Source organism: Falco biarmicus, chromosome 5 (genome assembly GCF_023638135.1).
Source record: "Falco biarmicus isolate bFalBia1 chromosome 5, bFalBia1.pri, whole genome shotgun sequence".
NCBI lineage: Eukaryota > Metazoa > Chordata > Aves > Falconiformes > Falconidae > Falco > Falco biarmicus.
Window position 1 is genome coordinate 60,201,771 of NC_079292.1, and position 16,870 is coordinate 60,218,640.

The following is a 16,870-nucleotide window of genomic DNA, read 5'->3' on the forward strand; positions in this document are numbered from 1 at the left end:
TACAAGCTGGCAAATAAAATAGGCAGCTAGTTTTCAAGTATTTCCCCTGGGTTTGTCTTCTCGTTTTATACTGTTGGTCCCAAGATACTCTTATTTCATATCCTGTTTTATGAATAAATGGAACTGCTCTTTAGGGAACACGACAGTTCAGGGTAAGTCAAGTTCCTTTATCTTTGGCTTACAAGACCTTTACTACAAATGTGAAGGAACAACGAAGAGAGAGGAGGAGTATCTTCAGATCACTTAGTGGTGCATCTGTAAAAAGGCTGAGCGAGTTTCTTCAAAACGAACATTCCAATGACAAAATGCAGGATGAACAGAACCTGTGGCATCAGCCTGGCTGTGTGTGACAAGGTTGTCTTCACAGCAGAAAGGACCCAACTCCGGAGCAGCACGGGGCGTACCAGCAGAGCAAGCAACGTGATTGTCACCAAGGCACTGGTAACGCCACTACTACTGGCACCACAAACGTAACTTAGGCACACAGAGATCATCGTTCCCAGAAACAGCTTGAAAAAAGTGAAGAGAGTAAACTACAAATCATTTTATCCATTGAAGTTGTATAAGCTTATCTGAATATTACGTATGCATTTCTGAAAAACTCATTGCAACGACAAAAAAGGCCAACCCACTGTAGATTTCCCTTTTCCGTTTTAGTCAGTGGAACATAAAGAATCACTGTAAGTTTTAAAGAGACCTGACTACACACTTAAGTGAAAATTCTGTTGGAACAAAGCAATTTAACCACTGCACGCAAATGTTAAAAATTAAGGCTATTCTTGGTATTAACGGGAAACCACTATTCCCAGACTCTGTAAATGCATACTTTTAGGTGTTTAATTACGGCAGGATTTGCACTGGTATGCCACTGCTGTAAAGCAGGAAAGGAAAGAAAGAAGCAATACAACTTTTTACAGCAAAATAAAGCATTATATTTTACTTCCACCAGTGTTAATGGCAAAACTTCCTGTCCCTACTGAAGTCAGCTGATTTTATACAAAACAAGATGAATCACTGAAATATCACCTGAAAAAGCACGTAAGTATTACTGATTAAATACTTTGTATTTAACAGGAAATCTCATTCCATTTCCACTGCTTGAATTTCAAAAATATTTTAGAAATAGTATCAGTTGTGACAAGTCATCAGTACTATTTATATCTATAAACACTGAGATCAATACATCTTTAAAAAATATGTAATAACTTAATAGTTCTAGCAAAGTTTAGTCATTCCAGTCTTCCTTTAATTGAGTTCCAGCATCAGTCTGCAGATCTCATCAGGAGACTTTAACAGTGGTCTTGTTAATTGCTGATTAGTTAATAAGACAACTCTTGAAAGGTGCTCATAACATGCTACGACACACTTCCTCTTGGCAAGATATATTTTGATACTTAAGTAACAGAATTAAATAGAATTTACTGCAGTGAAATGACTTCTTTCTGCTTATCCTGCTGCAGTCCGATTTCCACTGCAAACAGGTTAACCTATTTAATTCCTTACTTTAGGCAGGAGGAAAGACGTTTGCACCAGTTTTAGTTCACACACAGTAAATGCAGCCATGTACTACAGCTCCTTATTTGTAAAGTCAAGGAGAAAGACAAAAGTTTTGCTGCTGGTTCTCTGTGAAATTGCTCTGCTTCTGTTCAGACTTCCAAGTTGCACTGTAGCATGACTCTACTCAGTTGTTTGTAAAACTAATTGATTTGTGTTCTAATATTTCCACTGTAAAGAAAATCCCTTCCCTGTATTCTTTGTGTATTAAGTAACAATTAAATACAAAAATGCTTTTTACCTAATAAAACATTGAAGGAAAAAGGAAATGTCATCTTTGAAAATTTCCATGAACGCCTATCTACTGTAACAGTGGTAGTATCTGTTATACATGGAACACAGTAGACATTTTTGTTAATAAAGATTATTAGCCAGGTAGATTTTAAACATCATTTTTCCTGACAACTTAATAAAACTCTTCAAATAAGACAGACAAGTATATTTGTATTTAAAGTGCTCTTTATCAGATGCAGCAAATATTTGGCCAGTGTCCTTCCGGTCTCCAACTAGCACTTCACAGATGAGTAAGGGCAAGAGGGGTGGGGGCAGGGCAGGGGGGACACGGGACGGGACAGGTAGCAGAACAAACTGTTCTAAATTGTAGCTCTTTTTTGCAAAATCGACCTTAGTGCCAGCCAGTACAGTTACTACCAGAGCATAAAACAAACCCAGCCTTTGTGGCTGAAACATTACCATGCACACATGTTCTTGCCACAATCACAAGAGAAGGCAGATGTTAGTGCCTAGGATTTGCAACCTCCTGCAGTTAGAAAGCAAGCTCAGGGACTAGAAAACTCACTGAAGGAAAACGCAGCAATCAAATGAACGCACGGCGAATGTCCGTGGGGCGGCCCCGGCTGGGTCTAGGTGGAAACCTGTCATTGGGACCAGCTCGTCCTGGAAGTGTAGGGTTTGCTCCTGGCAAGGAACCAATTGGGTCAAAATGTGGTCTGAATGGAGGAAACTGCCCTGGTGCTTCTCCTGGGCCAGGAATGAGTGAGTTAATTGGGTCTCCAACATATGGAAGTGTTGGTCTCTCATCATACTCTCCACCAATGATCACTGGGGGATAGATTGGGTTTGATGGGAATGGGTTGGGAGGAAAGGGATTAGGATAGAACGGGTTGGGATGAAAGGGGATTGGATGAGGTGTAGGGGGCAGAAACATCATGTGCCTCCATCTCAGGGCTTCCTTCTTCTGTTTCAACTTCTTCTTGTATAGCTGCAGACAGAAACAAAGCATTTTAAAGCTCTCTAAGTGCTCTGTGCTCCAGGTTCAGCAGTTGCATTCAGTTCTGCAGCACTTCTCACAAAAACACTCCTCACCAGCCTGAAAACCCCCAACAGCAGCTCCCCTGTCTGCCAAAGAGCAAGCAGTGTCTCTGGAAGACCTCTGACCCATGATCTGGGTATGCACATTTAACTTTTGATGCCGTTTTCTCCTACTCTGACCAAACTCTGCATGTGTACACAGAACACCACACTTTTAAGACTAAAAATTAATTAAAATTTACTGCCTCCCAAAGTCTATGCTTTATTTTCAACTTAGCCTGTGGAGACTAAAATAAAAGCACCACCTACTTCTTTCCAGTCTGTGTCACGGGGCCTTGCAATAGGATCTACAAAGAGAAACAAAAAATTAAGAGGAGCAATCTATTTTATTATTAAATGGCATTCATGCCACAGATGCCCACAGTTTAGTCAAAACTTGCAGAAAAAGCAAGAGATGAGAAAACACTTTTGGTCAATACATTTTTCATAAAGATAATGCATGCTAAACAACTTAAATCTCCAGGACCATCCAACAGGTAATCTACTTGCACACCCATTCTATGTAAAGCGTCATCTCCAAAAGTGACTCTAGTAGAGAAATCCCTGAAACACTGTCCCCATCTCCAACTTCTCACTGCACTTCCCTTGATCACCTTATTTCTTCAATCTCTTGTGAGAAATTACAGCAGGAGTATCTCTCCTCCGATTCCTAATATCTGTAATGGCTGGCACACCAAGGTAGCCAGGGAAACATGAAAACAAGGGAAGTCTGCCCCACACAATGGGAAGAACTATGTGGTCCATCAGTAATGGCTCAGCAGACTTGTCAACCATTTTCCTGGCAGAAAACTGCATCCACCAGAATTATACCTGACCCAACCGTACTGGTTAACATCACAAATGAAAGTGTTTTAAAAAAAAATCAGAAGTAGTTGCCTGAGGAGCACCTTATCAGAATCTGCCAGACCTAATCCCTCTGTTCACATCAGAATGTAACTAGAAAAACATGTGTCTCAACACTACCTCGGAAATCTCGCAGATAGATAAACCTCCACAGAAGCTGGTCATTTGAAGCTGTGTAAAGATCATGGCAAACAGCAGAAAGAGAGATGAGTGAACGGACATCCAGAAGTCTGAAAATCCGAAGCTTGAGCTCCAGAGGAAGGACCACTAACCCAAACACATCTGGCAAGTTCAGAGCTACAAAGTGGAGAAAATAGAAGCATTACAGCATTACTTAAGTGGTGCAGTTTACTCTCTCTCTAGAAATCCTAAAAGAAAGGACGGACATTATAACCTTTCCCTTAAATCATTTCCCTTTGATGTCTGAGTTACACCACTTCTCTCAGAAAGTACTGTGACGTGACTTCTTATAAAACACATTTCTTGCAACTCTTAAGTATATTTAGAGTGCACAAAACAGGGCAAATGACACTTTATACTGACCGATATTGGCTACTAAGCCTAAGAAACATTCCACGCACCTAACTATGTTTATAGGCTACAGAACAAAAGAATAGGTAAAAAAAAAAACCCAATTCACCACCACGTGCCAAATTTCACAAGCCCACAAAAACCACATTAAATACAGAGCACATGCTTCACATAAAACCTTCCTGCACTGAAATCTAGAGGGAATTCTACTGAATAGTCTTCAGAAAATAAAGCTGAGACCTTTTATGGCAATATCTATGCAGAGAAAGCCTGGCTTCCTACTGCCTCACAAACGCCAGCTTGGGTTACTTCCTCCATCCTTTCCAAGCCCTCAATGACCAGTCAGTGAGAAGATCATTCTTGGGGTTAGACTTCCAAATATGATGCTCTATAAATTTTTCTGCTTTGACAAAGAAATGGATCAAAACTACAAAATTACTGCCACAAAATTATTGTGGTATGATCTTCTCATCACTAAATGTGGAAAACAGCTACTCCAGTCTCTTCTGTGACACTACAGCAATCAAAAATTTAAACCAGGAAATTATCATTATATTAACATTTTCTAAGCTACAAAGATTAATATCATTCCTTTAGAATGTATAAATTACTTTATGCTTATTCTTTATATATCCATCACTGAACAGCTGTTTCTTACACTTTCCCTTCAAGGCTTCAGACAGAACCCCCCTTTCTTCCATCCTCAAAAATGAAGTACCATCTCTTAATTGTAAATATTTTCTCTCACCTTGTCGGGCAGCAGCCAGAAGAGAGTAAACCAGCTGGTCTTTAAAGAGACGGGATAATTTCTGCAAGTCTCTGTAAACACCTGCAACTTTTTCTATCAAAGAAGAGAGGTAAAAAGCTTGAATTCATAAATGCAAAAATTATGTCAGAGCAGAAGAATTATGATTTTCTTAAACACGGAATTTAAATCTGCTTGTAATCTTGATTGGAGCAGCTTTTCAGCCATTTAGCCATTTCAGCTGTTCAGAGTGTAACAATCATGCAGTAAGTAATTGATCAACAACTACAGAGCAGTTCCGTGGCCAGCCTAGGCTTTCCTCTGGCCTTAAAAAGCACCATTAAGAGAAACACTTGAATTCTTCACAAACAAACTGACTCTCAAGCTGTCAGAGCTTCCTTTGCCAGATTTCAAAGCTAATGTGTAGCACGCACCTATGTTGTAAACGCCTGCAATATTCAACTTTCTGACAGAAATGTTTTTCCATTCTGTTCTCTGCAGAAAGGGGAGCCAGAAGGCTCTTGACATTGTATTGGACACATTTCAGTGCTCATTTAATTCTTCTAAAGCCTTTCAACTAGACTTGTACATCAGTGACTGGGGCTACCCAGACACTGAGTCAGCCTGAACTGCTGACAAAATAGTCCATTTACTTCACAGAACAAAAGGCTAGTCAGGTCTGTGCTCACAAGGATCCACATCTATCTGCCCTTGTCTTCTCCCCCACCTTAGTTTTCCTTCTAATTTTGGCATTCTGGAGAGAGCTATGTGGTCAGCACACATTTTCTGACAAAAAGAATGTAACAGTTACAGTGCCACAACAACAGTGTAGGTACCATCAGCTTCCGAAGTCCTGAACTGCCAGACAGAAAGGGGCTATAACGCAGCATTGCTGCCCCAGAGATTCACACACACGCTCAGGACCTCATAAATAACAAGCATACGGGTGAAAGGATGACTCGGGCTTTGCAAGGTTCTTCCCTTCAACTGTCAATCCAAGAAATTCAAATTGTTTTAACAACAAAATGTGAGTAAATGGCTACACTCCAAATGCCTTTCACCTCAAAGCTATGACTAACCAAAATGGTAACAACATTTTTATTCTTTCTGCTATTCTGTACCTATTAAACATTCTGCTGAAGTATATCCTTACCCACTGTGTCACTTCTTTTTCAGTTTACTGCTATGAAGTATCATAGCTCAATCATACCTGGCTCCTGAAAGCAAACAAACGATGCTGGCAATAGTTGTATTCTCTTAACACCTTTAATCTCTTTGTTGATTTTTAATGTTGCTGCAAATAAAACAAAAAAAGACATTTCAAAATTTAGAACACATTGAGAGATAACAAAGACCACTTCATTACTGCCTTACCCTTCAGAGGTTTCACTTTCCTCCCTTACCAGAACCCCTCAAGGAAAAGACTCAACTATAGCAAGCAGCTAGACAAATAAAAATTTCAGAAAAATAAAATGGAACTTAAAATAGCAAGGAATGAACAAAGACCTTGGTGACAGAAACCAAGCATTGCCTTCAGCAATTCTGTCACATGGAAAGAGATGTAACACAGCTAAGAGAGGTATACAGAGAGCCATTACTACAACACAGTCATTAAAGAAATATTAACTAGAGAAAGATTCAACAAGCTTACTATATGAACACAATATGCATGCCAGTTGTAACACTGGCCTAAATCTAACCATAACATGACTCGATTAAAACATTTGATCAGAATGTGTATATGTTCTGAGAAAACATATGTGCTTATACAAATTGGCATAATCAGTAACAAGTTTTTTACAAATAAATATAATTTTTTTAATCAAAGACATCCTGAAATTAGAATCAAGTCCTAATTTACTATTGGTTCTGCAAAAATGTGAAACTGCTCAAGTGCTGAAGAACACATGAAAAACAGAAAAAAACACAAGCAAAAAAGACAAACAAAAGAAACTAAAAAAAAAAAAAAATCAAGTGATTTGGAAGTTGCTTCAAAAAAAATTAAGACTTCCCTAAATTTTCTGGACCGAATAGCTTAAACTAAATACAATTTTGAGACCATGGTTAAACTGATAGCTTTATAATATTACATATATATCATATATATAAGATTATAATTTATAATCTTCGGAAAGATTATACATTAAAGCTAAAGAATACATAGTCTGAATGTTGTTTATAAGTCTTGCAAAGAACATGAGACAGGACAAAAATATTGTAGCTGGAGCAAATCTACTTCTTCTAATGTTTGACAATGTATACCAAAGTTTCTATGAAATGAGATAAGAAACAGATTTCTACAACATCGCAATGAAAAGGCCAGCTGAACCCCCTAAGGATTCATCTGTTATGATTAAAGGGAGAGAAATAGTTAATACAGAGACAGGGAATGCCAAGAATATTCAGCATCAGGAAGTGGGATCTCTTGCACCTCAACAACCTGGATAATCAGGGTGCAGCTCTAAACCAAGTGCACAAAAGCACATTTAAGTTTTCTCTTGCTAAACAACGGTGATATTTACCAATGTGCATCCAGGATAGAAACTGTATAACTTACCATTAATAACAACAAGATCTCCCAAAGGCACACAAGTCAAACCAGCAGAACCTTCTTCACAAAGGGGATGTGTATACTGTAGCTTATAAACACCGTTTCCTCTCCATTTCTCTGGCATAGATACTGCCTTGGCTTCTGTCCCCTAAAAATGCAAAGAGATAACACACTGCCATACTTTAGCAATGTACCAAGACTAAGGGGTGAAAACATAAAAAAAAAAGAAGCTCAAAAGTTAGGGAATGCCAGAATGATGCCTGCGATTCAACTCTTAGTTAAGTCCCAATGCACATTATGACACAGACTATAATTGCCTGATTATATAGTATCTTCCCCAAGACTAACAGCAAATCTAAGGTGAAATTTAGTGATGCCTTGTCCTGTTCCAGTATGACAGGAAAGGTCGTTCAGTGAGCGTTCACACCCGTTTCTCTGAGACACGTACTTCGTTCTGACATCCATTCCAGCATTCTGACAACTCTTGCATGTACGTTAATCTGCTGCACAAAAAACATCTTATTGCACCTTTTCTGTGAACTTGCAATGTCTGACAGGTCTTGAAGAATCATAGCTTGAAATTAATTCAAAAATCTGAGTCGACTAACAGTTTTTCCTTTCAATTTCAGTATAAAGAGGGTCAGATGAAACCCCAGAGGGGAATACAACATAACCACAAGTACAAGCAGACTTTTTTTCCCTCTTAAATCTGCACAGCAATCATCTTCCCTACTTCCAAGCCTACTCACTGACATAAACTTTCTTCCCAGTGGCAAATGTATTCTTCAGATAGTATTTCAGGCTATGGGCACACAACTAACTGAACAGATGAATTAAACTGGTATCGGGTAATTGGACATTTAACCAACCCCCTACACAGGCTTAGTTAGCCTCACCGCAAGAAAAACCATGAGAATTTGAATGCCTCCTCTGAGATCAAGCCTTTTCTGACATGTTCAGCCACTTATCCATAAACATGCAATGCAAATCTTGAAAATCTAAGGGGAAAAGGTGAATTCGTACATTGTACAGAAGTACTGCCATAGGTGCTCAAGTACAATACTTCTGTGGGTTAGTGGAACCAAAGCCTAATTTAACACAGCTGAAGTTAATATGGAATGGGAGACAATATTCTGGCAGACTACACCTTTTCAACCACCATTTGAACAGGATACCATCGAGATGATGCTGATGCTTAAGGCAGCACTTCAAAAAAAATGCTACAATCTACACAGAAGTGCTACATGTCTACACAAGCTCAACAGTATAAAGCAGAAACAGGTTATCAGCTGGGTCCCAGTGACGCTGAGGCCTGAAAGAAACATAGGGACAGACCTCTTCTCTCACACCTGAAAGCTGCTCTAGTCTTTAGCCTTAAGGCTTACTGGTCAGGGAAATTAAAGCAGCTGACACCTCAGCAGCCCCTGCTGCTGACTGACATACAGAAAGGCAGAAATGGAGCTTCAGATGCATCTTGTATCACACATTCCCATGGTATCCCACAGATTTCTCATACTGACCAAGAAGTTTCCTGCTTGTTTGTGCACCTACCTGAGGTACATAGCCTGTCTCCATCATGAGAAGATGTACTAGCACAATCAAGGCATCAGTGGCACTGGTACACTCAGCAGAAAGGTAGAGCATCTCTAAGGAATGTGGTATTTCACCATCAGCAGCTTCACTGCACAGCATGGGTTCAGAAGGATAGGAACCTGTACCTTCTTCCAGGTCAACATCTTCTGGGACTAACTCAGAAGGAAATTCTAGGCTGGATCCTGCCTTCAAGGGAAAGCAAAACATACTTTTGTTCATAAAATTATGCCTCTACATAAATAAAACTACTCAAAGACACATAAAAAAAAGGAAAAAGTAGTGAATGAAAACTATAAGCAGATTTATGTACGGGAAGGGTCAGGAAAGGAGCAGGGGGAAGAGTCTAAAAGAGCTGTAGCTAGTTCTCCCCAACATCCACGTCCAATGGCACAAGACACCCTTACATTTTGTATGAGGCTGGCAGCGCCACCCACCCTTGGAACTCCTTTTCTCTCATTAACAGCAATGTACATAGCCCCAGTTAAACATAAGATTTTCAGACTCCTAGAGCTCTTCTCCAATGACACTTAGTTGCTTAGAAATTTTCTTGCCATCTTTCACTACAATTTTGGAGGAAGGTGTGAGAATCTTTCAACTTGCCTTAGAATATTAAACAGATACGAAACAGATACTTCAGCACAGCTTACTACAGTCTAACTGACAGACATAAGGAGCCTGCGTGCCCGCAGCACCATGTAAGGATTATCGCTCCTGACAAGTATCAAAGAGACAACAGTCCAGCTACATTTTCTCACATTTCTCACAACCCTTTTTATCCTAAATCTTAACTTTCATACGTTAAATTAGTATTTTTAAGAGACCACTTGCCCATTTTCCTCATAAAAAGGTTACATTAAGAAACATTTTGTACTTGAAATCAGTTCCAAAGCAAAAAACTACTTGCTTCAAAAGAATGTTGGAAGACAATTTTTTCCCAGCTTCTCAAGCTCCTGCCTAAAAAGGACAGGATCATATTATGAGATAGACCATGGCACTACGCTGTACCTGCAGTTGTCTTCTCCAGGGAGACTCCATTCACCTCAGGGCCCAGTGGCTGGTGGGAGCCATTAGCTACGTAACTATTGCATGTACTGTCATACAGAAAACAAACCACTGAGTAACATGCAAAAAATGTGCCTATTAGCTGCATGAAGCATATGGGATCTTACAGATGTACATCAATGAAGCATGAGGCAGGAGCTACCAGAGCAACACAACCTCCATGCACAAGACAGGTCTCACTCTATGGCAGGCCACCTGAATCACAGAGCAGTGTTATAACTCATTAGAAAGGAATCGTGTGCTCATCTTGTGAGTGGTGTTTCCAACAGACAGTGCCTGTTCCATTTGTCCACCACCTAGCCTCAGTGTTGTCTTCTCCAGGAAAATGATTCCAGTAAGAAACATAATCCTAACTTCCTTACTAAAAATGCATGTTCCACCAAAAACATTCAAACCTGTAAAAATGTCAGACATGAAACATCTCAGGGTCTCTGAACTAACTTCTGTGTCATAACTAATATGCAATGAATAGAGCCAAATTTCCACCCAAATAACTGGCTCCATATTAGACAAGTATAAGTAGCCAAATATTCTGAAGAGATTCTCTAATATATAGTACAGCAACTGACTCAACAAGATACCTTCTTTTTTTTGCCTTGTGTTGTGCAGGGCAATTCTCATGTACTTACCCTCTCTCCACTCTTCTGAACTTCCACCTGAGCTTTCTGGTTGTCAGATTGTTCATTTTGCCCTTCTTTTGGACTGTTGGCCTGAGTTTCGTTGGGGATCAAGGTGGATGGCTCATGACCATTCTGAAGTGGGGGAGCAGTAGGAGGAGGTAGCTGGGGTTGTCCATCTGCCTCTTGTAGTAATAAGCATATCAAATCACCAGGAACAATCCCATATGAAGCTAAGGTCTTCTGATCTTCTGTGAGAGGATCTCTTCTGTTCAGTGTTATTGAAAACTCTGTATCAGAACTGCAAAACAAAAAAAAGTAAGGAAGCAAGGCTGGCTGCATCTGGGTCACTGCACACAGAGGTATAGTTAGAAATGCTTACTGCATATACAATAACACCATGCCATGGGTTTTAATCCATTAATAACTAGCTACATATTACATGGATAGCGAGAAGAAAAATATGGTACAAAATTATTTCCCCCATATTTCTCTCCAAGTACATTTTAAGTAGCCATAGCTGCCTATAGGTATAACTTCATTTCCAGTAATTGCTCATAAAACAATTACGAAGGAAAGCTAACAAGTACCCTCCAAATTAAAAGATGCCACACCTAGCAAAACAAGCTTGAAATGAACTACCGCCTGAGATTACTTAAAAACAAGATAGTGCTCCAAACTCAACCATCTTGCTTTCTCATTAAGCAAAACATTAATTTCAAAAAGTCAGCAGCTGCCTTACAGAATGCTAGTTGCAAATGAGGGTATTAAGAAAAGATGCTTCAGGGCAAGCGCTTACTAAAAAAAATAAAAGGAAATTAAACTGGGTAGCATGGGAGCAGCTATCCAGTATCAGCTGTAGGGCAAACCCACGGTGGCAAGTCAAGCACGGGCTTCAGGTGTCTGCTGCCGGCAGGGCCCCGCAGCACGGCCCGGCGCTCCAGGCGGGCGCTCCGCCAGTGAGGCATCAATACTGGTACCCAGGTACGGGTCTGTCGGTACAAACCCTCCAGCCACCAGCAGAAAACGAGCCCCTTCTGCAGGCGCTTCCTAAATCGGTTTTGCAGACGTCACCCTCCTGTAAAGGCTGCCAGGAGTTCCTCGTAGATAAAACGTTTATGAAATTTACACCCAGAGGTTTTCTAATAAGCCTGAAAAACTGTAAGCCTGGCACCCTACGGCCATTTTCGTGACACCACACGGAAACTCAAGTCCGCTCCGGCAGGGCCGCAACCCGTATCTCTCAGCTGCGCGCTCCCCGGCAGCGTCACCCCCGGCCCTGCGGGACCAGCCGGGACGCACAGCCGCTCCCGGGCCGTCGGGACGCGGCTCCCGGCCCCGGCGCTGCCGCGGGGCCTGTGGCGGGGAGCGGCTCCGCGGCAGCCCCTGCCCAGCCCTGCGAGAGCCTCGGCAGCGTGCCCCCGCCGACCGGGCCAAGCCCCGGCGGCAACCCCTTACCCGCCGCTGGGGCCGCCCAGCCCCGGGCGACAGCGCCCGTGCCCGCGGGCCTACCAGCCCCCGCACCGCCGGCCTCGGCCCGCAGCGCAGCTCGGCGCCCGCGCCCCCGCCCCGCGGCCGCTCTGCCCCCTCCGCTCGGCGCCCGCCCTCGGCGCCCCTCGGCTCGGCCAGAGGAGGAAGGGCCCCGGCCGGCCCCCCCGCCCCTTCCCCGCCCGCAGCGGCCCCGGCACCGCCGCCGCGCGCCCCGCAGGGGGCAGCAGCACCGCCACGGGGGAGCTGGCGGGGTGGGGGGGGATAGGCTGGGCCGCCCCACCCCTCTCCGCGCACCGCGTGGTACGGCCCCGCTGGCCCAAGCCCCGGCGCGCGCTGCCGCCGTCGCCGCCCCCCCACACCCCTCCGCGATGGTTCGCTCCGCACGCTACCTGTATCCCCAGGCGGGCAGCAGGGCCCGGCGCAGCTGCGCGCGCAGCTCCCCAAGCGTTGGCTCCGCCCCCTGCACCTCCAGGGGCGCCGTTCGCTTCTGCACCCGCACACGAAGCTTCATGGCGGCGGGTCGCCTGCGCCCCGAGCGGGCCCCGCCGGGCGGCGGTGAAGGTGGCGGCGGCGAACGACCGCAAGGGCTGCCGGGGTGTGTCGTTGTTTTGGTTGGCGCGGCACCGCCTCAGCCCGCTCGGCCCCGCCCCCGCGGCCCGTGGCGTTACCCCCGCGCGCCGGCTGATCGATGCCTCGGCTTGCCACGCGGCGGCATCGATGATTGGGCGTTCGCGCTGGGCCCGCGCATGCGCCGGCGGGAGCCGGACACACCCTCCCCCCCCCCAACGTGGCAGAGGGCTGGCGGGCGGGTGGCGCTCGCTGGTCGCCTCTGCTGCTGTCCCTCAGCTGTGGCCTGTCCCCCTCAGCGGCTGGTCCCCGCCGCGCCTGGGAGGCGATAAGCCACTGGCAGCAGTGACGGATCGCGCCGGCTGCCGTGCGGAGGGGAGGGCTGGGCCGCTCTTCTCGCTCCCCTTCAGTGTCACACCGGTTTAGATGTTACCTTAAAAACAAAACCGCCGAGGAGAGCCTGGTGACGGCTGGACGTTTTGCTGTTGACAAAGTTCATAGAAATATGCTAGGGGAAGGGCTGAAGGAGGACACTGCCCCCGAAAGCGTCTAGTTTTATAAAGAAACACGGTATTTTAAGGGGGGCTACTGAACTGAATGATCACAGCAAAAGTAGAAAGCGGCACAAACTTAAGTTTACGGGCTTTAGTTAGCCCTTATCTGTCATACTTGGAAAAAAGATCTTGGATCTTTTCCAAAACATGCATGCAGCTTCATCTAGAAATACACACTTTGCAGAAGTGTAATGTCAATTGGGGGAAAACGTAACAAGCACAGTTTATTCAAGTTTTTACTTTAACATTAAATTTCAGACAACAGTGAATCAAGAGGTAACTTTCAAGCAATGCTTATTCTCAGATCATCTTGTCTGTTTTTCTAATAATATTTAGTTACATCACTTCTGCATGGATAATAGAAGTATGAGGTACAGGAAAACTGGGTTACTTTCTAAGAATATAGCCCTAAAATAATAGGTAAAGTGAGCTTGAAAGACCTAGCTTGCACAGCTGCCACCAAGTAGAACTGCTTATTATGGCACCATTCACATTGCTTCACCCTTCATCCTATCTGTGTCCTTTCCACAGCTATGGAGCCAGTCAGAAGAAGGAGACTGGAACTTCAAAACTTCTGTTCTGGGCTACAGATGAAATCTCCTTTATGCTATCTGAACATGGTCATCCAACCCAAGTAAATGTGGTTGCTAAATTTCCCTTACTCTAGAGTTTGCTGTCAAATATATCTCAGAGTGAAGGGCAAACATCATCTGGTTTCAACATGTCAATAAATTCCTCAGTGGAAAGGATTGTATTGATGAAGATTATAAAGGGAAAGGCAAAGAGACTACTGAAATGGAATACCACTCGTTGAAAAATGGAAGAGCTGATGCCCATTACAGTCAGCTTGATGTTACATACCAGGCCCTCAACTGCAAGCATTAAAATAAATGATTTCCTGAGAAGCGTACTGCACCGTTTGCCACTACCCCTTTTTGAGAAGTGCTTATGCAGTCACCATCTCAGGGGGCCACATCCTGGATAAATCCAGAACAGCAGGTTGCTGCGACAGAAGGGGATGAGAGTGGAAGGAAGTGGCAAAGGCAGGGTCAAAGAGGATTGAAAGGAGGAGAACACATGAGGAGGGATCAGGAGCACCTTCCCTGTCAGAACTTTGCTTTCCTCTCCCTTGAAGAGGGTTGAATGCAAAGTGAGTCATGCTGCTGCCGCAACATCATAACCATTTTCCGCTGGCCATGGACATCCTGCTATGTTTTGTCCTTCAGTGTTGTCCCTGTCTCAGCCACCTCCTGTGTTCCCAGTGGCTCTAGGGCAACTTTGTGCTTTTTAGGAAGGGTGGAGGAGGCTTCCCTAGTATGAGAAATGTTCATGGGTACAGTTGTGTACCAGCAGAAGCACCATTTCAGTAGTTTGCACAAGCTAAACTAATTGTGCAAAATAAAATTGTTCTATTTCTCAGGAGCTGGCTATAGTAGTCATTATTAGGTAACCAGTTACACCAGTTACAGGTCAGCATTTCTGCTGGCGTTCTGCTAATTTTTCCTTTGAACTTTATGAGACATGACACCGTGTAAGGTTTAGACACGTTCTTCACAGAGCAGTAAGTGTTAAACAGGAAAACCTCCTAAGAAACAATCATGATGAAAGACTTATTAAACATTTTCCACAGCTTTCAAGTTTGTCTGTGTAAGTTTCAAATGACCCAAAACCACCATTATTTTTTCCCTTAAATATCTTTCTAAAAGGACTGTTACTTGAGTAATATTTTTTCTCCACCATTTTAATTTTGTCTCAGTCCGCAGGCAGGAGACTTCCAATGGCCACGTGTAAAGTCAACCTCAGGCTAGGAAGGGCACTGTGTCAAAACAGTCTGGGAAACCTGTGTGCTTACAAGCTTGAAGAAATAGTTGTATACAGAACTGTGACTTTCAGTATAGTTCATGCTTATAGGAAATGGCGAATTATTTTTAAGTCTAATTCATTAAAATAATCTACAGTGTGGTGACAAAAGGAAGCTCTTTATCAGTAGCTTAGAATGATTGTAAAAGACAATGTCATTTCTCAACTCAGAGTATTTTATTGATGGTTTTTCTCCCCCACATGATCAGTGTAGAACATAAGCAATAAAACCCATTCCACCGAAGTAAAACCCTATGGATAGACCTTGTGGTTTCTCCTGAGAAATTTGAAACTTAATATAGCTATAGCCCTGTTGACCTGCAGCCAGCTTCCCATGGCAGAGGGAAGAGAACTATAAAAAGCAAAGGTCTCTTTGGTTCAGTTACATACCTCATGGAATTAATATTTTTTTCCTGAAAGCTGAGTGTAGTAATAAGGTTGTGAGCCAGTGGACCTTTTCCATTATTTTGCTTTCTGTATTTGCCACTACAAAGAGTGTATTTCATAACATGTATAAATAAATTTATATGTGTATGTATTAATCCTTATGATAACTGATATTTTGAATGGCTAGGGTCACACTGAAAGATGTGAGAAATGGTGGAAGGAGGAGGAGAAGGGTGTGAAGGCTGGAGTATCAGCAGCAGCTCTGTGAAAGTATAAAGTACCATTTTAAGTGTGCCAGTGGGGGGGGAGGTTCAAATCAAAGCCAGTGGAAAGAACCTTCTAACTTCTTGCAGCTTGATGGTGGTCAACTTTTCTCCTAAAAAGTATTTTAAAGCCCTTTAAGCTAGTGCTCTGTAGCTAATACATTTAGTGGAGCTCTGCTTTACACCACCTCAGGTTGACTGTCTATGCATGACCCTTAAGCAGTGTCTGAAGCTTACTCATGTGGCTCTTCTTTGTTTCTGATTAAAATCTGGTCATATGGAGCAAAGGACCTTTCAGTGGGTTTTCTGGGGTTTGCCAGGTCGCTTCAGATGTTTTTAGCTATCACCGTGTTTTCTTGGATTTGTATACTTCTTTACAGTATTGAATTACTGAGAGCTGTGTGCAGAGCAAAAGTCTTTAAAGTGGCACATCAAAGGCAGAGTTTGATATATTTGCGTTAGCAGTTCAAAATCACATTTCTCTGGGTAGTAAAAAGAGGCTTCACCCATGGAGGAAGATTCTTAGAGGAAAATTTCCTATATCTTACCATCAACCAACGGCATCAGTTTTTTCTTAGTGAGATTACTGCATCCACCTTCTAGGGATCTACATTGACTTCTTAACAGGACCGCAATTTATGCAGAACCACGGTAGGGGCTGCACAGGTTGAGACGGGGCCTCATGCTGCTGTCAGCTCCATGAAAGTAACTGCATGGTTGTGCAAGAGACTAAAGAGCGAGCCAAACGACTGGAAGAAAAGCAGAGAAGAAAACTTAGAACAGACCTACACAAATAATGGACTCAGGTCTGAATCTGGGCAGATCCCAGACAAATAATGCCTTCTGCATTCCTGTTCAAGGTCTCAATGTTTCTTCTTCTTCCTGTGTCTCTTGGGGACCAGCTTAATAGCACACTCACA

The 16,870-nt window shown here is 43.2% G+C and overlaps 1 protein-coding gene across 1 annotated transcript; it reads right to left on the bottom strand.

The window, feature by feature from the left end:
• Positions 1-1,995: 1,995 nt before the first annotated feature.
• FBXO7 (F-box protein 7) lies at positions 1,996-12,992 on the bottom strand. The gene is made up of 9 exons (XM_056341793.1): positions 12,709-12,992; positions 10,841-11,129; positions 9,108-9,335; positions 7,563-7,704; positions 6,216-6,299; positions 5,009-5,101; positions 3,850-4,026; positions 3,136-3,173; positions 1,996-2,776 (listed from the first exon to the last, which is right to left on the bottom strand). Exons 1-9 carry the CDS (start codon positions 12,828-12,830, stop codon positions 2,372-2,374), a joined length of 1,578 nt encoding a protein of 525 aa, XP_056197768.1. The 5' UTR covers positions 12,831-12,992; the 3' UTR covers positions 1,996-2,371.
• Positions 12,993-16,870: the final 3,878 nt, after the last annotated feature.

What these genes read in the sequence shown, in the direction of transcription:
- FBXO7 (XM_056341793.1), bottom strand. Translation starts at nt 12,830, where the DNA reads ATGAAGCTTCGTGTGCGGGTGCAGAAGCGAACGGCGCCCCTGGAGGTG. An exon ending in TGTTTGCTTTCAGGAGCCAG is followed by an intron (nt 5,102 to 6,215) that starts GTATGATTGAGC and finishes CTTCTTTGATAG; the next exon opens with AAAAAGTTGCAGGTGTTTAC. An exon ending in TCTGGCTGCTGCCCGACAAG is followed by an intron (nt 4,027 to 5,008) that starts GTGAGAGAAAAT and finishes TCCACTTTGTAG; the next exon opens with CTCTGAACTTGCCAGATGTG.